The following is a 25,042-nucleotide window of genomic DNA, read 5'->3' on the forward strand; positions in this document are numbered from 1 at the left end:
TCTTGTTTTACTATTTCTCATTTGCATTTATTATTAGTAATATGCTATATATTTAGCTCATTTATATTGTATATTACCTGTCTTCCTCCAATGAAATGTGAGCCTATGACAAAAGGACTTTTGTGGTTTTGTTCACTATGATTTTGTTCACAGGTCACGGTCAGTAAATAGTTCCTCAATAAACTAGTTGGAATGTTTTTCCATTTGAATGTGTTATTTTTCAATAAACTCTAAACATGCTTTGTTTTCTTTTCCTACAGCTTAGAGTTCCATTTTTGATAGTCTTCTGAAATTTACATCCCAAAGGCCATCATCAGTATCTAGGAAGACAATTCTATTGAGAAGTCTCAAGGCACTTATTTTGCATTTAATAAGTCTATAAAGCTATCAGGTGTCACACAACTCATATCCATTTGGTTACGTTGCTTTCCTCATCTACCGTGCTCAACCTCACACCATATTTTCCCCATGGTAGAAACTGGACCACTTTCTAAAGTTGGTTCCAACCACTTCTATGCACCCCATGCTTCAGAGCTCATAATCCCTTCTGCTGCCCTAGTTTACTTTCCTGAAACTTAATACATTTATTTATTTCCACAATCATTAATTTTAACCCCAGCATGCCCAGCCCAGGTAATTTTTATGGGTCAGTAGGACCAAACGTTCTTATTTTGATGATTAGACATTGTGTTTACATTAAAATTAATCCAAATTTAATTGTTGTGTTTAATTTTCTGCAGCTGTGCCTGATAGCAAAAAAAAAAAGTAATGACAGGAGTTTGCTTGAATTTAGAAATTCATTCATCAGAGTAACTCAGTTTCTTTTGCTTAAAATTAAAATGAAAACATTCTCCTGTAAGTTCCATCTCAAAAATCACATTGACAAAATAATGGATAAAAATTACTCTAAATCTGTAGGAAAAACATGCATAGAAGGAAGGCTTAAAGAGAATATATCAACAGATGAACGTTGGGTGGTGGTATAAGTGATGTGCATTTTCCTCTTTGCATGTTTGTTTTGCAAAATTTCTGCAATAAATATGTATTACTTTTATAATCAGAAAAATAAAAAACATTACTTAGAAGTTAATTGTGTATAATTCTATGTTTTAGAAATCAACGTACGTTCTCAACTTAAGCAGTGTCTCCTAGTGAAGCGTGGTAACTTACCAGCGTTACGCCATCATTATTTTTCTCATTAACATTTCCTCCACATGACAAGAAGTGTTTGACGTCTGTTAGCATACTCATTGGTCTCTGAAGCTTCATCTGCCGCAGTGATGTCAGATCCACTCCTAGTGGGGAAAAGAGCCTTTTTCAAACAGAATGTACACTGCTTCTCAGCTGCAGGGGGTAAAAATTTTATCTTATATTTTTCAACGTGTTCCTCTTTGAAGCCCCTCTTCCAATTTGAATTCTCACTCAAAGCATCCATAATTGTTTCTCTTGGCATGCAGTCTTACTTCCAGCTAGAGTCTTGAATAACTTTCCTCTTATTATATCCCAAATGTGATAGGATGCCTTAGCCATGGCAGGCTTTCAGTGGATTTCTGTTTTAGTTTAAATCATCAGCACAGACTGCCCAAAGTATTGTAAAGTACCTGCATTGAATTGAAATGAGTTGTAAAAGCATACTTTTTGTTCCCTATGGTTTTCCTCATTAAAATAGTTTCTCCTAAAAGCAATGCAGTGTCCTGGAATAGAAAAAGGATTTAGCGGGAAAACTGGAAAATTCTGAATAAAGGCTGTAGTTTACTTAATAGTATTGTACCAATGTTAACTTCTTAGTTTGGATGAATACACCACGGCTGTGTACAATTTTAATGTTAGGGGAATCTGGATGAAGGGTATCTGGGACCTCTCTGTACTATTTTTGCAACTTTCCTTCAAATTATTTTTTAAAGGATGCTCCAAATGATCGTTTCATGACTATTAATGTTAATAAGGAGAAATAAACTAAAATCGAGTGAAGACTGATAGCCTGGCTTCAATGAGGTGGGTGATTTATGCAGAGAAGACTCAGTTCAGCTCACCTGCTTATACCTCTATCCAGTATATATTTTAACCTGAGCTTTCATGGTGGTGTAATCTCTCCATGGTAGCGTATATCTCTGCATTTCTGCATCCCCTGTTCCTAACGTTGGTTCCTGGGCATAATAGGTGTTTACTAAGGGGAAATAATCCACCTCATTCCAAGTGAAAGCAATAATAACCGTCATAGTGATATTAATGCTGCTGATGAAGATGACTCTGCTGCTGCTGAGGAGATGACATCTGTACCTCAGCCAGCGTTTGCTATGAGCCAGCCACGCTTCTGAGCAATTTGTTTCTCTTATCTGATCGAGTCCTTGCCACAAACATGGAGAGAGAGCAGTGGGCTCGAGCAAAAAGGCTGGAGTGATCCTCCTGGCTGTGCCTGGTCTGTGGCCGACCTCCCCAGGGTGACTCTGGGAAAGTTACTTAGCCTGATTGTCTGTATCCTCCGTCACTCAGATAATAATACATATCCCAAAGGAACAAAGCTATGGGTAACGTTTATAAGACCTGTCTGCATGGCACAGCCCAGCATGGTGCCCATCGGCTGTCATGTTCCCCTAGAGCACACCACGCCTGCCTCCCTGCATCCCTTGTTCTCCGAGCCTGGATGAACTCCAGAGCAGAGATGCTCTGGAGTTCTAGTGCTGTGTCTTGCACTTACTATTTGTGCCAATGGGGGCAGGTAACTTATCCTCTGCCTCAGTTTCTTCATCTGCAAAAGGGGCTGACAGTTTATTTCACCAGTTGTCATGAGAATGAGTCAAAACACATACAGCATATAAAACAGTATTTAGCTTGCAGGAAGCACTCAATGAAAGGGACCTGTCATTTCATTATCAGTCAGCCTTCTGGTACATGGATCACCTGCCACGCATTTAGAAGTGTTTTTCTTTACAATAAGGAGGCAGGGAGAAACCAAACAAAATAAAGCCAAATGCAATATTTGAATAGTGTAGCTTGTTTCAAGCACTCAGTTCAAAGCAAACCCATTTTAGTAGAAACATGAATGAGAAATACCAGAAGCCACACCTCAGCTTCCTAATCATCAGAAGCCATTTCAGAAGAACTAACAGATTTCCCTAATAGGCACATTGGAGGTTTCTAAACAACCAGGTAAAACTGTCACTCTATTCCTATTTTTAGGATTATGGAATTTGACATGTGAGTAATATCTGGAAAACACTATTTCTCAGATGTCAGTGTTCAATTTTGCATGCTGAAGTAGCGGAGAAACCTAATGGTTGCCCTACTCTAAGGCTATATTATTTTAACTTTTATAATATTGCATGTTTACTGAAGTGGTATGCATCTTTTAGAGAATTATTTAAACATGTAATTAAAATTGAGTGATAAAAAAAGAATAGGGCTCAAAGATGAAAGACACAAATTGAAACAGAGATTAGCTGTCACTCATTTCAGACTCATGCACATTACAACATATTATGTGGAAACAATCTATTTCTGGTGACTGTTGTGAAGATATGAGGGGAATATTATGACATCGTACCCCATTATTTTAAAACTTTATTTTGAATCAAATATGATACCAATTAAGATGTGATTTTTAGATTTTTCCGACATGTTCAGGGAAAAAAAACCCACAGATCTATTTTTGGTAAGACAATAGAATGGAAATTCCCTCACTTCTTGGTTAAATTTCTTAAGATGCTTCTGGAAAAAAACCAAACAAGATGACTACAGCCCATAAGAAATCTATTATTTTGTAGTGGATAACGGGCCAATCCTCTCTTTTTGAAAAGAAGTTCAGTTTTATTTTCATACTGTTTCTTGAAAAAATTAATACATGCCCTGCTTAGATTTATTATTTTGAAAGGAATTTAGTAATTTTTTGTTTAATTTAGGACATAAGAAACAAATCATTTACCTGAAATGCACAAGTTATTACATGTGATACTAATTACTACTGCTGGATTACATTTGATTATATCAATAAATGCTTGTGAAGAACCGAAACTACATTAACATCTCAAGTCAATCTGAACCTTATCTTAACCTTCCTTAACTGTCCCTCTCAAGGTAATATTGTTTTGTAACAATTCAGCTTTTCCTTTTCTCCATTATCCATCCTGTATTGGGGGTATTCTGTGCTGCTATCACAGATAATTTTATCATTATGTCATGACATGACCCGTCCCATGGTTGTACACTGGGGTTCCCTAAGCTCCGAGAATTGCATCTAATCTCAATTTTTGTCACCATGGTAAGCTTCCAAAGAGATCCAAGACTTGACGGAAGCAAAAAAGTTAAGCAGGCAAATAATGAAAGTTGTTCTAGCAAAGAGAAATAAACCAGTTTAAGCCAAAACGGTGTTGTAACCTCTACCAAATCCTTTCCCCCAACTCTGACCACAGGCTTAATGTGGGACTGTCCCAGGCAAATCGGGATCACTGTCACCCCAATAATGGGATGATTCTGAAGGGGTTGGTGCAGGAACAGCAGTTTGAATGAACTTTGTTAAGCAGGAGAAACATACAAGGTCATTTGCAGACTGATGAATCTGGGAGTCCCTGAAAAATGCAGAGGGAGGGCTAAGTCTGGAGTTAAGAAGACCAGTTTCCAAGGCTGTTCCAGAATAGAAGACTGGGGTTTTAACTAAGGCAGTAATAGCGTGGCTGGTGAGATATGTGGACTTATTTGAAAGATGTCAAGGAAAGAGAATCTGTAAGATCTGGTGACAATTCGACGTGAGGGATTCAGGAGAAGAAAAGTGATGTTCAGACACTCAGATTTCTGGGTGTAAAGGTAAAGAGAATACAGAGAGAGTATGAAAGCACAACATGAAGGTCCATACTGGACACGTTATTTCAACTTGTCTGACATACAAGTCAAAGACACAAGACACATAATGAAATTGCAGGTACAATGCAGAAGGTCTTGAAAGATATCTAAGCTGCAAGAGTAACCCTGGGGTCAGGTAGGTGCTAAGGACACTAGGAAGAGGGGACGATGACCAGGGACAGTGTGTAGAGAGAAGATGCTCAAAGACAAAGACTTGGGAACAACCAACATTTTGGCTTCTGGATACGCAAGTGGTGCATCCAAAGTAAACTAAAAGAAGGGAGAAAAACTATGGGCCGATCAGAGCAGGTGAGCCTTTTCATAGGAGAGTGTGATCAAGGTCACTGAATGTCACAGGGCGATGAGGAAATGCAGGAGAGCAGAAAAGTGACAGCTGGATAGAGAACCGAGGGCAGTGGCAATCACCGTAGGGACGTGTCCAGATCGGTAGGGGAGGAAGCAGAACTTCAGTGGGCTCAGTAGAGGAAATTAGGAACTCAGAAGAATAAATATGAGCTGCTTTTCCTAAAAGGATGGATTTGAAAGAAAGGAGAAAGGGCCATGGGTGATGACATATGAAGGGCAAAGTAAAAAGGTTTTGTTTACTCTTCAGGGACTTGGAAACATAGACCTATATGTTTTTTTCCACGGTGAGCATCTTTCCTGGACACCTTGAGCTCTCCCTGCAGCGCTTTCTTTCCCTGCTGGCTCATTTTATAATCAGTTGCTTTCCTTGAATGCCAGCTGGCTTGTCGTGCACCGGAGATCTCGTCTGCATCAGATGCTTGATCAGAACTCCTCGCTGTCTTGTTTTCCAGCCCAGGAAGCTCAGGCAGTGAGCTGAGGCTAATTGCTGTGACCAGGGGTACGGTGTATGCCGGTGGTGACCGTACAGTTAGAACCTGTGACCAGCGATTTTCCACGTAATCAGCGTGCTCGCTACCTGGCCTGTCTTCTTCCACATGTGTCCTCATGTGACAGCGTGATAAGTACTCCGATTTGAAGCTGGATGATGCAGAGTGAGAACTCAAGGTTTGCCACGCCTAGTTAGAAGAACGCAGTGCACCAAATAATGAAAATCCCATCTTGGAACATTAGAAATTTCTAACAGTATCAGCCCATGCTGTCACAACCGATAACTCTAAAAGCGCACCAACGGGACGGGGGAGGATGCAGAGAATAAATTGAATTAGACAGTATTTACTGGAACTATGGCAGCTGATCCAGATAAGGAGTAAGGATGTGGGCAGAAATGGAACCAGACTGTGAATGGGGTGAAGGAGGGGCAGAGAGATGAAAGGCAGAGGCCAGTGCAACAGCAGGGACAAATGGAAAACAGAATTAAAAATGTAAGAGATATTAAAGCGCATTTGTTCCGGCAAACATGTATCTCACAAACGGATTGTGACAGCCATCGTCGTGACAGCTTTTCTCCTAACCATTCAGAGTCAGTATCTCCTTCTCATTTTTTTCCTTAATCATTTTTAAATCAGCCTCTTAAAGGAGTACACTTATTTTTCTTTATATGGAATAGTAATACGGCTCTTGCAAACACTCAATGTTCTTAGCAAACAAAATCCTCCCATGAGTTGGAAAGGTGAAGAAGTAAAGTTCATTCTTTTGCAAAGAAAGAAACTTAATTTTAGTTTCCAAAGGGAAAGATACATGACTGTAGCTATTACAAATTCAGAACAATGAGAAGAACAGGAACCGATCCCACAGAACTGGCACAGATAAAGAAGACAGCCACGTTCTTCACTCAGATTCAGAATCGTGCGCTCCAAGTTAAGTTTTGCAAAGATCCAAATGATAAACTTCCCAGCAGTGGAACAACAAGTCACAGCTGACGAGATGCGAGAAAGCGCAACGTCCCTTCTGCAGGAGTGGGGACCAGGGAGTGACTCTACCCCACGGCCTGTCACCCGGGGCCATGACCTGGTGACCCTCAGAACCACAGCGCAGCTCAGAGTTTCTCCAATGAAGATAACATCGCTTACCTTGCTTTCAGAATTAATGAGACAAGTTTTTTTTTAAGAACCCACGGCTGCTAAGCACTAATTATTATTGTTCTAAGCCCTCGTGAGAATAAACCTTTTGGGACAAGTGATCTGGAGGGGGTCCAGAGCACAGAGAGCGCAGAGGCAGATGTGCAGGGTTTTCTTAGAGGCAAGAACGATAGGGTCTCAGGCACGATGTGCCTCTTAAATATGTTGAGCTTTTTCTCTGACAAAAGATCATACTTGAAGGGGCTGGAATTTCTTTGGTGTTCTTTATACCTAAAGAGCTGAAAGAAAAAAAAAAAAAAACCGACGGGGCATACTCCTTTAGTTTAACACCATATGGGGCTCAGGGTTCCAAACGCCTCACACTTCGCCAAGGCTGAACCTACTCATGAAATTATACACTCAGGCTGTGCAATTAAACATTTTTTGTCAGCGAATGCATTTGGGGGCCCAGCCTCATCGTTTCAGCCGGCACCATGACCGTGGGGCTTTCTTCCGACAAGGGTTGAGTTTCCATGTGTCCCCTACAGTGGATGTTGGGGTGCTGTGCAAACTGCCCTTGACTTTAGCCCTCACTCACCTGCGTGGGATTCTTCGGAGGCAGGATGCTCCTAAGAGAATACACTTCACATGACCTCACGCTCATTAACTCAAAATTCAGTTGTGCTGGTTCACTTCCCCTCCCCTCCCAGTGGAGAATAGATTATAATTACAAACCCAGTCCGGTTAATTATGGACTTTGGATGCCTGTTAAAATGTCCCTGCATGGTTGGTCTCCAGATTTCTGCCAGCTTGCAAAACTGCATTGACTAAACCAACTATGAAACGCTGCACAGAACAAGACCTCATTTCACACAATCGAGGGAAACGACGTCCGTCTGAAATCATGTAAGCACGCCTAAAATATATACACTTAAATTCTACCACCCTATCTCTTCTTCTATCTTTCTATGGTTTTTCAAGGCATCTGCCTACCATTTTCATCCAGGTAGGTCAATAGGATGGAGCTCGATTCTGTCCCTTCCGTGGCATAGTCCAGTGGGATATTTCCATTGACGTCCTGGAGAAGGACATTAGCTCCAGCCTGTAAGTGAAAACGAACAAATTTAACATTATATATACTGTTAACATAGAAAGCAGATCCAAACTTTCATTTCTATCTTATTCAGGAAACAGACGCAGAAAAGTTTACATTAGATACAGCCGGCAGGATCACATAGCAAATTGGAATTATTTTTTTTAAGACAAATTATATTAGCTACTTTGTGAGAAACTCTCATGGTCCAAAAAGGTTCAACTGACCCTTGACAGGCAAGACCCTAGCCGCAAGTACTCCTCTCCACCCGCCTTGCCAAACCCAAAATATCCAATCCCCGGGTGCTAAAGCAGGCACGCCTCTATGCTGGCTGCCCTAGACATGCCTGGCTATGTCCTAACACAACAGAAGTGGCCCTGCCTTCAGAGTCTGAACGGAGAGCTCCTGCATGACCTTTGACTGATCTTCCCCAAACTATCTGTTACATCTTTAATCTCCTTGCTCTCCACAGAAACTCATTTGAGAGCTGTTCTCACACTACAGTCGTTTTAATAAAGGCTGAGCTAACGGCTTCTAGTTGGTTTTCCTCTTTCCAAAAACTGTTTTCCAGCAAAAAGCATAATCTGTAGACATTAATGGATGGCATATATTAAATACGACTCTCACACATCTTTTAGCTTCAAAGGGCTCTCCCTCAAGCACCTCTGAGCTCACCGCTGGACTCTTTGCGCATCCCAGCCTAAATACAATGATAGACGCGCTTTCATTCCTAAAAATGTAGTCACATCAATTGTCACCCTTGCTCTACATTCTCTAATGAGCTCCGTAACATTTATCAGGCAAGATTTCCCGTATGCCTCCTCCCAATAACCTGTCACTAAACTCAGGCCAAACAAATGAAAGTTTCACCCTATTCTTCTTCCTGAATAGGAGTCTGTATTGCAATGTGGATACAGTTAATATGGTTCATATAATATCCAAATTCATAACTTTACATAAAAAGGAACATCACATTAATAGCTTTATATATTAAAATGTGGGGTTTTGCCTTGTGTGTGTGTATGTGTGTATGTGTGTGTGTGTGTGTGTGTGTGTGTGTGTATCTATACACTGCTTTCCTATGCCTTAGCAAGTCTGCACAGGTTTTCCAAAAGACTGCTGTAATATAGTAAAAAGAAAATTAAGAAGTAGATCAAAGTGGTAGCATATTCCCTCCACGTAAGTTGTACTGCTCACCTTACCATCCAGAGTGAACCACATTATATTTTCTATAACCATATGAAGATACTTCTTTATTTGAACAGGTCAAGTTAGATATTTCAGATTTTCCCTTACCTAAGGAAAATGTCATTATAAGGTCCTAAAGATTTCAGATTATCTTCTTAGTGCATTTCATTTTGTTTCAGGTATTCAGAGTTTGAAAAGAAGTTATTTGAGGCAATAGTCTTAAGTAGACTTTGCTAATGATTCCTTTCCTTTAGTCTCCAACCAGGAGAATAAGGTTTTGCATATTTACCCAAGCTTCATTAGTTAAAGAATCAATTAAGACACAGAACTACAGGGCATCCTTGCTGATTTCACTACTAAGAGGTGGGAGATAATCAGGTTACTCTTTTTTGCCAATGCATAGATGTTTCCGAGAGGATCTTATCTATGTCAAACATCTGGGCGGCAGATGACAGTGAATATAATTGAGTCACATAGTATCAACAACAGCAAAAATAAATAGGGGAGCAACCTGATGCCCAGGGAGAGGGGGCACTGGGGGAGAATATTTTCTATTCTTTCAGGAGTAATGAGGCTCTTTCAAAGAGAGTCTGAAACTGAAACGCGGTGCTGAATATTTTAGTTGGGTTCATTCATTGAAATTTCAACCCATTAATTCCCCACTGGTCTGTGCTGCTGAATGACCAGGTGTTACTTCCTGTAGAGACCTTCCTGGGGGGGGTCGGGAACTTCCCTAATCACAGATCACATCTCATTCCTCTTTACTGCCCAAGGGTGCCTGGGACATATTAGGCCCTGAAAACAATTTACTGAAACAAATTGAAAAATAAGCAAACGCTGAACTTAAACTAATTACTAAAAATTGAGGCAAAGGATTATGTTTTTCGTGATAATTATTTTTAACTAAATTTTCTGACATTCATTTTTAAGAGTATATACATGAAATTACAAAATCACTCTATGCATACTTAAGTTTCCTGCCTTCACTCTTTCTAGATGGATGACAATTGTGGGAGACTTTTTCTCCCTTCTTTCCCCTTTCCATCCGTCCCTCCTTCTCCCCCACCCCCTCCCTCCCTCCCCCCTCCCGCCCTCCCTCCCCCTTCCTCCCTCCCCCCTCCCTCCCTCTCTTTCTTTCTTTCCTTGCCACTGGACATGGGTGAGACACCCCAGCTGCGGTGGCTCTACCCCCACCACTCAACTATCTGGTCTTAGTAGACGTCCCTAGAAGAGCTGATTCACGTGCCACAAAACATGTATCCACATGATCCCCTGAAAAAGCTGCATTTCTTGACTTAGAATTCTGAAATTGTACATACATATATAAAAACCCCATTGATAAGATTCATGGCTGATTATTATTCTTAGTCTGACTAACTCAGAAGGTAATGTGTTGTTAATGGGTCCCTCTGGAACTAAGACTAAGGCAAGTCCTTCAGCTGGCTTCAAGAAAATCAAACATGTCATGATTGGTTTCATCAGGGAAGTAAATGTTATATTATGCAAAAGCAAATTCCTCAAATGCTTTTGCAGTTGAGGACTGGATAGTTCCTACTAGGAGCCCTGAATACATTTCCTCTCTCATTATGCAAACTGGAAGGCCACCCCATCTCCAATTTGTCCTACACTCTGTTCCTGGAGTATTGGAAATAGAACTCAAATGTCTCATGCTTCTCAAGAAGGAATCTTATTTACTGCATGTTAGATGACATACGAACAAATAAATGCACATTTCCTGTAAATAAACATTTTATTAGTTTACGTAGCAATTTAATGTCAATGAATAAACTTGCCAATCGTTTCATTTAGTAATAATTCTCCAGCACATTAAAACTGAAATTTTAATGACAGGTACCTGATGGACTTTTAATAAGCAAATACCACTTTTTTTATATAGATCTTTATTGGAGTGTAATCGCTTCACAATACTGTGTTAGTTTCTGTTGTACAACAAAGTAAATCAGCCATATGCACACACATGTCCCCATATCCCCTCCTTCTTGAGCCTCCCTCCCACCCTCCCTATCCCATCGCCCTAGGTCATCACAAAGCACCGAGCTGATTTCCCTGTGCTATGCGCCTACTTCCCACTAGCTAACTATTTTACATTTGGTAGTGTATATATGTCGCTGCTACTCTCACAATGTAATCCCTATCAAACTACCAATGGCATTTTTCACAGAATTAGAACAAAAATTTTACAATTCGCATGGAAACACAAAAGACCCCAAATAGCCAAAGCAATCTTGAGACAGAAAAATGGAACTGGAGGAATCAGGCTCCCTGACTTCAAACTATACTACAAAGCTATAGTAATCAAGACAGTATGGAACTGACACAAAAACAGAAATATAGATCAATGGTACAAGATAGAAAGCCCAGAGATAGGCCCATGCACATATGGTCACCTAATTTACAACAAAAGAGGCAAGAATATACAATGGAGAAAAAACAGCCTCTTCAATAAGTGGTGCTGGGAAAACTGGACAGCTACATGTAAAAGAATGAAATTAGAACACTACCTAACACTGTACACACAAATACCACTTTTTATATGCAAATAATTTTAGTAACTTTTTATTTTGATATAACTTCAAGTTTACTCCAAGTTGCAAGAATAGTACAAAGAAGTCCTATATATCTGTTATGGGTTGAATTACATCCCCCCAAAGAGCAATGTTGAAGCCCTAACCCCTGGTACCTGTGAATGTGAACTTATTTGGAAATAGGACCACTGCTGATGAGAATAGCTAAGATGCAGTCATTCTGGAATAAAGTAAATGACAGGTGCCCTTACAAAAAGAGGGTTATTGGGGACACAGACACAGAGGATGAGACAGCCATGTGACGATCGAGGCAGAGATTGCAGTGACACTGCCACAAGCCATTGGGTACCTGAGACCACCAGGAGCTCAAAGAGACACAGAAGGATGCTTTCCCAGAAGTTTCAGAGGGAGTACGACCCTGCCAACACCTCGACTTTGGACTTCTGGTCTCCAGAACTGTGAGACAACAAGTTGCTTGAAACCACCCGGTTTGTAGAACTGTATAATGGCAACGCTAGGAAACCCTTTACCCAAATTCACCAATTATTTACACTTTTCCCCTATTTTTGCTTTCTCTGTCTCTCTTATTTTTCCTGAATCTTGTAAAAGTGAGTCACAGGCACCATGTCCCTTTACCCCTAAATATTTTAGTATGTACATCGTGAAAATAAGGATATTCTTTTGCGTAAGTGTTATCAAAATCAGAAAGTCTGGCATCACTAAATTCCATTATATAAAGCACAGTCCACATCCAAGTTTCATTAATTTTTCCAATGACATCCTTGATCGCTATCACCCCCTGGCTCAGGACAGAATGAGGGGTTACCTGGGGCATTTTCTTTTCCTTTCTCTTTAGCCTTCTTCCACTTGGAACAGTTCTTCTGTCTTCTTCTTTAAGACCTTCTCTCATAGGTCCTTCCAATGAGATTTTTGGCAGGCAACCACAGAGGGGATACTGTGTTCTTCCCATGGTGCCATATCAGAAGACTCCTGATGTTCCTTGATCCCGGTGGTGATGAAGGTAACTTTGATCACTTGGTCGAGTGATGTTTTTAGACTGTCAAGTTGCAGCTGAGAACCCATGGGTTCATACTGATATCAGTAAAGAAATGAATCCCTGCCTACAGGGGAGAAGAAAGCTCTTCCTTACGACAGAATACCAACTAGTACATGTAGCAGGAATGATAAGGTTAGAATTTAGCATTCATTAGAGTAATAATTCAGATGAGAGTCACCAGGGGATGCTAAAACTATTGGAAATACTGGAGTATTGGAAAGGTCAAAGTTTGGGAGAATCGTTGATGAGGAATAAAATATTTACATAGTCTGCAAACACCTTGCCACAAAATATTCCGTTTAAATATAAAAATGCTGGCATCAAACATGATAGGGAAAATAGAAAAATTATGTGAGTGGGTATTTGGTGCTTTTGAATTGCAGAGAGTTTATCTTCTTTTTTTAATTGAAGTATAGTTGATTTACAATGTTGTGTTAATTTCTGCTGTACAGCAAAGTGACTCAGTTATACATTCTTTTTTATATTCTTGTTTATCCCAGGAGTTTCTCTTCTTTGAATAGGAAATTTTGTACTCCTGTGCTAAGGTAAAGGTTATCCCAAACTAATATATAACATACACGCAATTATTTTAGGACAGAGAACATGCTATTGGCATCCTGTAAGCTTTTGTTTTAAGGACACTGGGAATTGTATTGTGAGACCAGAGAGTGTCTCTAATCTCCCTCACATCTTCCAAGTGCCACGTCGTCTGGACCCCATCGTCCCTCCAACCCATTATTTCCACTGGCCTCTGGCTCACTCCCCTCCAGCCACACAGGCCTCCTCACCGTCCCTCATGTAATGCCCGGCTCCCACTGACCTCACCTGCTGGTCCAGCTGCCTGGAACGCTTTCTCCCTTGGGCATCTTGAGATGGCTGTTCCTTTACAGCTTTTTCATCGAATCGCTGTTTAAAAGTCCCCATCCCCCAATACTTCATCACTCCACATCACCTTACTCTGTTCTAATTTTCTCACCGTGATGATTATGATCCAATGTCTTAAGCACACACATATTTACTTATTGACCATATCCCACACTAGATTTTAAGCTCCATGAGACAAAATACTTTGATATTTCTATATCTCCGGGATTTAATACAGGCTCTATGTGCTCAGAAAACAATTATTAGTAAATAAATGAATGAATTATTAAAACTGTTAAATTATGTATTTATATATTTTTTCTATTTATATATATATTTTATTTTATCACTGACAATTTGAAATGTTAGAACTTTCATTTTGTTTTGTGTTCTTATCAAACTTTCATTTTGGACACTGAAATTTGAATTTCACATAATTTTCACAGGTCACAAAATATTCTTCTTTTTTTTTTAATAAACTTTACTTTATTTTATTTTTTGGCCACACTGCACGGCATGTGGGATCTTAGTTCCCCGACCAGGGAGCAAACCAGTGCCCCCTGCGGTGGAAGCATGGAGTCTTACCCACTGGACCGATAGGGAAGTCCCTCTTCTTCTTTTGATATTTTCCACCATTTAAAAATGTAAATGTTAGTTTACAGGCCATCAAAACAGAGAGTGGGCCGGATTTGTCTCATGGGACCTACCTAGTTTGCAGACCCTTGGAATAGAATAAAATATAGAATGTCAAATACAGAAGAATACAAGCTCTCAAAATCTTGTTTGAAATTTGAGCTTCATTATTTGAATTTATTATTTTTTTTCCAGCTTTATTACGATATAATTGGCATAGAACACTGTAATTTTAAGATGTACAACATGATGATTTGATATAGGTATATACTGTAAAATTGTAACTTTTTAAAGTTCGCAGTTTTAATTCTAGGAAAAGCTATTTCTTAACATGTTATGGCTACTGTATCCCTTTTCTAAATAATCTTTTCAAGTGCTTTGGCTATTTAAAAATTGGGACTGTATTTTTGTTAATATTTTAAAGTGCTTATAATATTTTAGCATAGACTTTACAGAGGAAAGAGCAAAAATTGTAAAAACCAATCTATTGGCATAGTTACATATTCAGGCATAATAAACCATAAAGGGCTAATACAACTTAATTTGATTTTCGTTATGTTTTTCGCAAATATAATCATCTGACACATTACATAAATTGTTTGATTTAAATTTGACTGCAAACTATATTGTAAAATACTTTGTACTATAATCCATACCCTATAAAATTTGGGGGTACATTTAGCTTATTGTCTCCAAGAAACCAGTTAAAGATTGTCCCCACATTTTTCCAATTCATTTGATCAAAAATACCCTGTGTTTGGGAAATGCAATAATATTCACTGCTGAACTATTCATGGAGTCTCACATTAAATAAGAAAACTTTCTATCCTACAAGCAATGCACACTCAAAAGAAAGGGAAATATTTAGATAAAAACAAGAAACCTAAATGGGGTTTCTTACACAGAAGAAGTCTGTAAATTTGTACTTCTGTATTGCCCACTATTTTGCATTCATTAAGGTAAGAAGTTTGGTGAAACTATTACAAAATGGAAAATGGAACATTAGAACACAGGGAGCTGCAACACAGGGAACACAAAGGATGGGGAGGTGTGGGTTAGAGGTGGTGGAAAATGGGAGAAATGGGGGGAAGTTGGCTTGGCCTCTGGGGAGGCTGGCTCTGACTGCCGGGTTTCTGCTCACTGGTTTTGTGCCCAAGGGCAAATCACCCAGTTCTGCCCTTCAGTTTGCAAAGTGGAGCCAACTCTTAGTCTATAATGTGTAGAAGAGTTATCTTCAGTATAAGCCTATGCAGTACCCAGCTCAGGGCTAGGCACTCAACAAATGGTAGCTATCCTAATAATTAATTGGAAGAGAAAGAATATCTTATTTATATATTATTTGCAAAGACAACCATTAGATCACCCATCCTTCTCTGCAAGCACAGTTTTTAGCTAGGTTAAAGAATTAAAATCTGGGAAAGAATGGGACAGAATGAAAAAATTGCAAAGACATAGGACCATACAGCCCAGAGCTCTTTGAAATATTAAAGATGGCAGGTTTGGTTTGGTTGGATTTCTCTCCCACACCCCACTTACTTTTTTTTTTTTTAATTTATTTTTGCCTGTGTTGGGTCTTCGTTGCTGCACGCGGGCTTTCTCTAGTTGCAGCGAGCGGGGGCTATTCTTTGTTGCACTGCGTTGGCTTCTCATTGTAGTGGCTTCTCTTGTTGCGGAGCACGGGCTCTAGGTGCGTGGGCTTCAGTAGTTGTGGCGCGCAGGCTCAGTAGTTGTGGCTCGCGGGCTCAGTAGTTGTGGCTCATGGGCTCTAGAGCGCAGGCTCAGTAGTTGTGGCGCACGGGTTTAGTTGCTCTGCGGCCTGTGGGATCGTCCCGGACCAGGACTCGAACCCATGTGCCCTGCACTGGCAGGTGGATTCTTAACCACTGCGCCACCAGGGAAGCCCCACCCCGCTTACTTTTATCATAGAACATCTTTGACAAAACCAGCAATGAGGAAATGAAATAATTTTAGTCAAAGGCAAGAAATACTTTAAAAATGTCATTTCCAGAATACAAGGGCTCAACGATGTTCAAAGTTTCAAGGGCAGTATTTGCAGCAAACCAAGACAAATAACAGAATGCCCTCTATTATTACTGTTATTGAAAAAAAAATGCAGCCTGCCCTGAGATATATAAGGGAAGCCTTTATAAATCCGTTTCTTAAAAACACATTTATGAAAGATTAAGTGGAAACTTGCAGGTACTTCTGAAAGAGATCTCCAAAAAATGTGTCCAATTCATTTATTTCCAGGTAATTTACTACTTAGGTTTTTGAAAGTCTGTCTTCCAGCCAGTGACCCAGGAAAGCACTACAGAGTTTTCTCTATTGCTTTCAACCAATTATATGAAAATGGAAAGACGAGTTTCTCATAATTCTGACCTGTGTCTTCAAGGACAAACTCCAAAGAACTGCTAAACCTTCAAACGACTCATAACAAAGACAGAAAATTGTTTTTATAAAAAGACAAGCAAACCCAAAGAGTCCCCCAAAATTGAAACCTAAAATCATGAAGAAAAAGGATGGTAGATAATCACCCAAAAGGGCAAGCGGATGCCATCAGAAATGACAAATGCTCACGTTTTTGTGTAATACCTGCCCTCTCTACTCTGCATCATTGTATACTCTTTATTATTGTTGAAATAGACAGTTGGCAAGAATGCTATTTTATTCTGAATTATTCAAGCCACCAAAAGGAACTGGTGAAGAAGCACTTAAACCTGGCTACCCCAAGCCGTTGAATCGCAACCTCTTTCCCCAAACCTCAGCTGAGACATCAGAGTTGAAATCCCTGCAGCAGTCAGAGGGATGCTGTCAGGTACGGCGTGTACCAGCAGAAACCTGTAACAGAGTGAATTAGCCCTGATGGCCACCAGTGAAAAGGGCTGAGAAGGAAGGACTCATTGTCTGGGCACAGGTCTTCCTGTGCCTCCTGTTTCCTGAATCAGACCAACCAGAGGACTGCTGAGCTTCTACCTGCCTGAGATCATGAAAACTTAGTGAACCGAAGCAGAAAATTCACGCATCTCTGGTCCCAAGCATAGACTTTCCCACCAGTTTCCATTGTTTAAGCAGAGACAGAAAACTAGGAGCACGTAATTTTCCTTGGGATTCTAGATTTTTGGGCAGATAACATAGGAGGTGATACCGCTGGGGAATCCATTTATTCATTAAGGAACTATGCATTAAGTGCTAATTATGATGAAAGCGTACTTTGAGATTTTAATGATTGCAAATTTTTATGGTAATAAAAAATTAAAAACCTGTATTATAAGCATTTAAAATTTTATAACAGCTGAAATGATACTGGAACACATTTTTACAGCTCCCTCTGCAAACATCCTGAGGTCAGTAATTATTACTTTGGGAGCACATAAATATTTATGTGTAGCACAGCTGCCATGCTAAGTAACAAACCATGCCAAGAAAAGAAAACCTGTAAGAAAGAAAAGGTAATTGTAGAATTCCAAGGGACTGGGGTGTGAATGGCATTTACAGTCACGCTAAAGAAACCTCTAATACTCATCTGACAGAAGTTTGCGGTGATGAAAAGGGGAAGACGGGCACATGGGCAGAATGGGTGTATCCAGCGGGGGCTGGGAGTATCAAACAATAGCTGAATAATCCGTCTTCTAGACTGAATATGAAAAATCAAGGTGTAGCAATATTAACATAGTTATTTAACACAAAATACATATAAAAGTCAGAGGAACCATCTAAAAGAGTTGAAGGTGGTTGTATCTGGGAAGAAAAATTCGAAGGGTAGAGCTGAAGGGAACGGCTGAGTTTTACAGAGCTTCCAACAAGCCTTGTAAAACTATCTGGCTTTTAAAAACATGGGTACGCATGACAGGTAAAAATCTAAAGTGAAAAAAAAATAGAATGGCCTGCATAAAAATATGTGATGAGATATGCATTACCTTAATCATGAAATGATGTAATAATAGTACCGTAAAAATAGAAAGGTAGTGAAAATTTGTATAAAATGTCAAAAATAGGAGAATACTTAGTTAAGGATATTTATATGATGTAAACAGCAAATCATTAAAAACCATGTTGTAGCAGAAAAATTTAAGGCCTGCAGAAGTACAGAAAATGCATATGAAAAGATAGGCTACCAAGATATATATATGGTATCAGATAAATTCTGTATGAATTGTACACGTGTAGGGAAGAGGGAGAGGGGAGAGAGATTGATTTAAAAATACATCAAAATATATTCCCTGTGATGGAATTGTTAGTGATACTAAATTTCTATACATCTGTGGGTGTCTTTCAATTTTCTACAATAAACATGTGATATTTATGTTGAGAAAACTATGTTTCAAACTAAACAATGTACAAAACTATGAAACAAGGTGAAAACACATGACCATTCTCTTGGGGCCCTGGCAAGTTTCAAATCTACTAAATTCAAAGGTGAGGAGTAAAACTTGAGACAAATTAACGATTATCCAGTGAGCTGGCTCAAGTAACATTTGAATCAAGTAATGGCCAGGATATAAAGGTCAACCATCCAATTAAAAGATACAATTTCGTAAGCAAGCCTGTTGAATATGCATTTCTGAGAAAGAAGCTAAGAAAAGAAATCATGGGTTCCAGGGTTAGTAAAGAGCCCGGTATGGTTCGAGTAAGTTCAACATCATCTCAAGGCCCGTGCAAATATCACATTTCCTACTAAGCCTCTCATTTCTTCCTATAGGATGTTTTCTGGGGACCACACAAAACTTAGTAAATACTTATTGACTAAGACCTTATATGAAAGAGCCAGGACCCTCCCACCTCATTCATCCTTTATAGAATTATTCTCTAATACCAGTCTGATGTTTACTTTGCTTTTTAAAAAGTCTGTTTCACTAATCTGAACACTTCATACCTGCTCTGAGAAAATACAGCTTTTTTCGGGTCTGTTTACCAATAAGCTGAAAATATAGGCCTTTCATACTTTCTGTCCCTTAATTTTGTGCTGCTGGTCTTCATGCGTGGTGTTTATCTCCAGTGCCTTATGATGTCAACACCTCTATCTCTTTTTCTTTCTTTAGTCTAGAATATTCTATTACAGTTTTCATGTTCCACGCTGTAATATTTAGGTATGTACACAAGGGAAACCACATAAGGTTTAATATGCTTTTACATTTGATCTAGGGATGCAGTTTGCAAATTTCTTAGGTTTGCTTCTCCATGTTTGAATGACTAGCTTCTCCTGTAATTAGTATAGTCCTCCCAATGCCATAGGGAAGCTCTCAAGGCCTTTTTCCCCTTGACTTTCACGACAATGCAAGCTTCTGGTTTGCCTTCTAAATCTGGCTTCCCTTTCTCAGTCTTCTTTGCAGCCTCCTGTTTCTCTCGGAATCTTTTAATTAGTTTTCTTTAGACCCTCTTTCAAATGTTCTTTTTTTCAGACTTCACATTTTCATGGGTTGATCTGATTTACTGAAGGGCTTCTGTTACCCTGTGTATGCAGATAAGACTTTTCTCTCTCTGCTGAGTTCCAGAACCAACTGCCTTCTAGATTTCTCCAGGTGGATGCTTTCCATGGGTCCTGATCTTCATATATTCAAAAAGGCATGCATGGTCCTTGTGTAAAAAGATTTTTCCGCTGGTGTTTGCTTTCTTTGTAAATTGCACCCTCCCTCCCAATTTCCCCAAATCAGAAAGCTTGGGTTCATTCTAAAATTCCCTCCCCTTCTTTAATGCCTACATTTGAAAAATCAGCACTACTGTTGATTTCAATTCAAAATACATCATCAATATTTCCTTCATCCTCATGGCTCCCACCCTCAACCCGCAATCCTTGACCTGGGATTTATGAAATGTTCTCCCAAAGGCAGTACCTCCAATTAGATGCCCCTTCTGTCTACCCCACTGCTGCCCAGGCCTCTTAGACCAGATCAGACACTCCATACTTGAGTTTCCAAAGTACCTCCTCACAGGCCTCACAGGCCTCACTGAAAGCTAAGATTTGATGCATGACATGCATAAAAATATTTATGTAAACATATTAATAATTACACACTAAGTAATGAATTCGTGTTTAATCTCATTTTGTACTTTCCCTACTATTCTCAGAAGTAAGCCCAGCACCTGAAACATAGTAGACCCTCAAATAAAGAATATGTTAAAGGAAGGAATGAATGAATGAATTGATTCTCATAGTAAGTTAACCACAGATCATTTGAAAATAGTGTTTCCATTATTATCCTGAGTTTGAGAGGAAAATGTGTGGCTTACAACTTATTGAGGACCGATTTCTTTTTCTAAAATAGTCATTGGAATTTATATTAATTCAGAGAATAGGATCTATGAAAAGCAGGTAAATTTGACCGTCATGGGAAAACATTAAATCCCTCAGGATTCAAAGACCACTGCAGAGCAGATCTATCAATGGTGTTCTGCCAGGTGAAGAGATGGGTTCCTCTCCAAACCTGGCCCCTGACCACTGCCATACCAGGGACGGTTCAAGTAGCTCTTTATATGAGATCATGGGACAAGATCCCTGCCAAACTCTAAAATCCCGTAATTCTATGTTTTTGAGGTCTCCTTTTGCATTTTAGTGTCTGCAGTTCTCAGATGAGGATGTAGAAGTGAGATAAAAAGTATAAGGCAAAGAAGCTAACTTCAAGGTGTTTACAGGTGACTTGAAGAGTAATTATTCACAATATAATCCCCATCAGCACCAACCAGCACAAGGAAGATGGTAGATCCAGAGAGATGGTAGAGACGAGGACAGACACGGAAACAGACAAACCCCAGGTGAACCCCAGCCCTGAAACTTTACTGGCTCTGTAAACTCAAGGAATAATATCATTATGATCAGGTGTCATCCTCACTTTGGGATGAGACGGAAGTGGATGCCTCTTAAAATGTTTTGTTGAGATTTTCTCATTATTGGTGACTTTCCAATTAATTATCCCTAACCTCAGATTGAAACTCTCAAACATTCTATCCTTATATATTCTCACTACATGTTCATCTCTGGTAACAGAGAAGGTGATATTGGATTGTGGTAGAGTTGACTCCCCACAAAGCAGGGGGTCTTTTGCCTGTCCCCAGCTTCACTGTAAGTTTCATCAGCTTTTATCTGCATTTTATGGCACACTACACTTGTAAGAATGTTTTTCTGGGGTGTCCACAGCCAAATGTGTTTGGGGAGACTTGCATACTCTACTTGGAACTTCAAAATCCATCACAGCACTGGGAAGCCTCTGTATGTTGGGAAGGGTACTGCTGAGATGGGCACTAACCTGTCCTAATATTTTGGGCACCACTGAGCCAGACAATCAAGTACCAGGCACAGTCCGGAAAGATCTCATTGGGATGCACCTGGACTGAAGATGCATGAAACCCTTTTCTATGATACCCCCTTTCATTTACTGTTTTACTTATTTAAGAAGGGGAGCAGGAGATAACTGTGTCGTCATTGAATGGGGGCAGCAGGACAGGTGAGTATCAGAATTAAGGAAGCAATCCTAGAACTGATAGCTGCTGATTCTGAAAACCAGTTGTAGGGAGGGAAAAGAGCCCTTTAGGTTGGACGTATTTCTAGCATCCCCACAAGAGGAGAACTATATGTTGGACAATCTCACAGCTGTTACAGCCGTTTTGTCTTGTGTTTCCCAGCAAAGACATCTGATTCCTGCTACTGACCTTATAGTCATATAGATACGACTATCAATGTCTCTCTTGCTTCTGTTATATTTAGAAATTTAACTTACAGATTTATTCCACTTCCACTTCTCCTTGGCTGACAGAAAATCCCTAATGGTAACTGGGTTTTCTATGGCACCATTTTGCCTTGGCTTTTTTTTAAATTTACTTTCTCAGGCCAAAAAAAACCATGATCTTACCTTTTACTAGATATATTGTTTATTCATGTATACATTTCCACCTGACTTATAGTCTTTAAAGTATTAACCCAAAGTGTTTACTAAAGGTCTTCTATTATTACTGAAAGGGGTATAAGCACTTTTGTCTATCAAATTGTTCCCAAACTAAGCTTCCTTGTGTATTCTAATTCCTAAGGCAGTCAAACTGAATTAAATTCAAATATATTTCTTAGTCTTATCACACTTTTCCACATCATTTCTTTCATATGACCTTCTTCATTTTCTCAGTTTCCAGGTAATATATATACAGATTGCTGCATTTCTCTTGGGTCTTAACTTGCCAGTGATTTGAAAAGAGTACATAGCAACATGTGCCTACCAAACAAATATCAAAAGTACAGAATAGTAATAAAAACAAGGGCATAATGTGTGCATTTTATGAAACAGTAATTCCTACTTCATCTACATAAATGCAATTAACTATTCACACTTTAACATAGAATTCTGAAATTCCGTTAAAATATCTACAAGTTATACAGTTCTCAAAGTAAAAATCTTCAGAAGGCTTAGATGTTACTATTTTTTTTCCACAGACTATAATCATTAAGAGAATATAGCCTACAAAATCTGTCAAAGAGTGATTTTCATTTGGCAAGTCCTGGCTGGAGATTTCTAAATTAAATTATTTTAAAAATATGGATCTCATAATATCTTCATTGAAAATGATAAAATATCTAAAGTATAAATGACCTAACATCATATTTCTATTAATATTAAAATACCCACATCTTGCTGTGGTAATAGATAAAATATTGAAAAAGAAATAAGGATGTCAAGAATCACAAATGGAGACAAAGATATTACACTAAAGCATCACTCAGTAATATATACTGTTCTTGGTCTGATATTTATGAGTTCCCCCCAAATAAGTGAGCAGTTTACACTACAATGGCATAAAAAAGTACTTTTCAAATGTGGTTTAAAGATTCAGTGTTTCTTTAAATTTCAATGTGAAAAAATTTCTGATTTTGTGCAGCTTTATCTATTAACAGAGATCACACTCGGCTCCCTGGGACGAGTTCTGAACTGAATAAAGAAGAGCAGTCGCCCATGTCTGACAGAGAGTGAGATGGCGGGGTCTGCTCCCCTAATGGAATCACAGGATGAAAGAGTGAGCTCTGACGATGGAAATGCAAAGACGGATATTTCTGCATTTGCTTGTGCACGGGGGAGTGAGTTGATCCCCTCCTCTTCTCCTTAGCGGGATGGACTGTAAGAAAATCAAACAGCCTCAGAGCTAAGCGGTTCTGATAACAGTGATCTCCCACAGAAGTGGTTCACTACAAGTCATTGGTGGGAAAATATAAACTTACAAACAAGCTCTACCTGGAGGACACACAGCTAGGACAAATGTGCATGGCACACCGGTCAGCAACCTACAGGGAATGAAAATTGAGAAAAATACAATTTGAATGCAAGGTCAAGGCATCGACGCATGGCTATATTAGCAGGACTCAGGGATGTGGCATTTCCCTTGTATTAAATATCTGTGTGTGTTCTGAGGGTGCAGTGCATATGAAAGTAGCACTAAGTTGAATCCTGAAATAATCACACTTTAAAACTAATTTTATCATGAAATCAACCCCAAGTGTGACTTTACCATCTTCCATGACAGATATGTCTGACCTATTTACACCTTCCAACCATCAATAATGTGTTGGAGACTCCTATTATAAATTATTTTCCTGCATTAGGAATGGGATATTCTGTAAACAAAGATCGAAATTTCAAAGCACTGCTCTCATGCTGAATTTATCACAGATATATTGTGGTTGGAAATGAGTAGGTACTTAATTGATATTGGTTTAATGTTACACATTTCTCTCAGAATTTTCTTGGCACTAATCACATTAAAATCCTTTTATTTAATGGGCCACGTTAAAATACACAATTTTTTCCCAATAGGTAGAACTCACTTTTTAAATTACAAGTTTCTAGGAAACTTTGAAGTTAATATTAAAAGTTAATTTTATTCTTATATATATAGTAATCACTGTTTCAGAAATTTCCAAGAATCTCTAAGGCACCTGTTAGGGCATCCTATTTTAATATTCTCATTGTAATTTAAAGCATAAATAAGCAAAGGGCTATATAAATTTTAGTATACACTTGCAAGTTGTCATATTATGCCATCACATATATTTATTGGGTTGCAAAATAATACAAATATGATGATATTGGTTTTATTAAAATACCTACAGTATATCTATATACAGTTATAAGTACAAATACCCATATATATATATAAGTGATCATATGAATATATTATTATTTTCTGTAAAACAGGATCATATTATCTGTCTGTTTTATGACCATCTGCCAGACGTGTTCCATTGCTCACGGCCATCGTCACTCCAGCCGAAACTTCCACCTCCCCTGACCTAAGCTACAATAATAACCTCACATTGCTAACAGATCCTAATCCACTAGGGCCCTCCAATTCTTTCTCTCCTGCCCATAAAGGGAGATCATTTCCACATGACAATCTGGCCATGTGCCACGGATTCTCACTTAAAACTCATCAACACATACAGACCTAGGACATCATCAAAATGTTACCACCGAGTTCTCTGACCAGTGGGCTAATGAGTGACTTCTTTTTTTTCTGTATTTTCCAATGCTTGTAAAACAAACATGAATTATTTATGTAATCAGAAAAAGAAAACATCTTATTAAAAAGACATTCAGAAGTCAAATTAAATGCTTTATAATATTAATGTAAATTATTAGATTTTTTTAATTATCTTAATAAAAATATAGATTAAAAATATTATTTATCATGAAAAACACTTGAAAAGAGGGAGTACAATTTACCAAAAAATGGGAGCATAAATAATCAAACAGGGTAAACCTACGAAAGTTTTCCTTAGACCTTGAGCACAGATGGTGGTCTGTATTTCCCAAACTTAATAAACCCATGTTGCTATTAGATGTACAAAATGTATGTATTTTTCTGT

The 25,042-nt window shown here is 38.9% G+C and overlaps 1 protein-coding gene across 1 annotated transcript in view; it reads right to left on the minus strand.

Annotated features, from left to right (window-relative positions):
- MYO16 (myosin XVI) overlaps positions 1-25,042 on the minus strand; it is a 422,800-nt gene that overhangs the window by 323,546 nt on the left and 74,212 nt on the right. Inside the window, exons 4-5 of the mRNA XM_061170768.1 lie at positions 7,815-7,923; positions 1,171-1,295 (exon numbers count right to left, since the gene is read on the minus strand). Coding sequence (XP_061026751.1) covers positions 1,171-1,295; positions 7,815-7,923 — 234 coding nt within the window. The remainder of the gene's footprint in view (positions 1-1,170; positions 1,296-7,814; positions 7,924-25,042) is intronic.

This window comes from Eubalaena glacialis, chromosome 16 (genome assembly GCF_028564815.1).
Source record: "Eubalaena glacialis isolate mEubGla1 chromosome 16, mEubGla1.1.hap2.+ XY, whole genome shotgun sequence".
NCBI lineage: Eukaryota > Metazoa > Chordata > Mammalia > Artiodactyla > Balaenidae > Eubalaena > Eubalaena glacialis.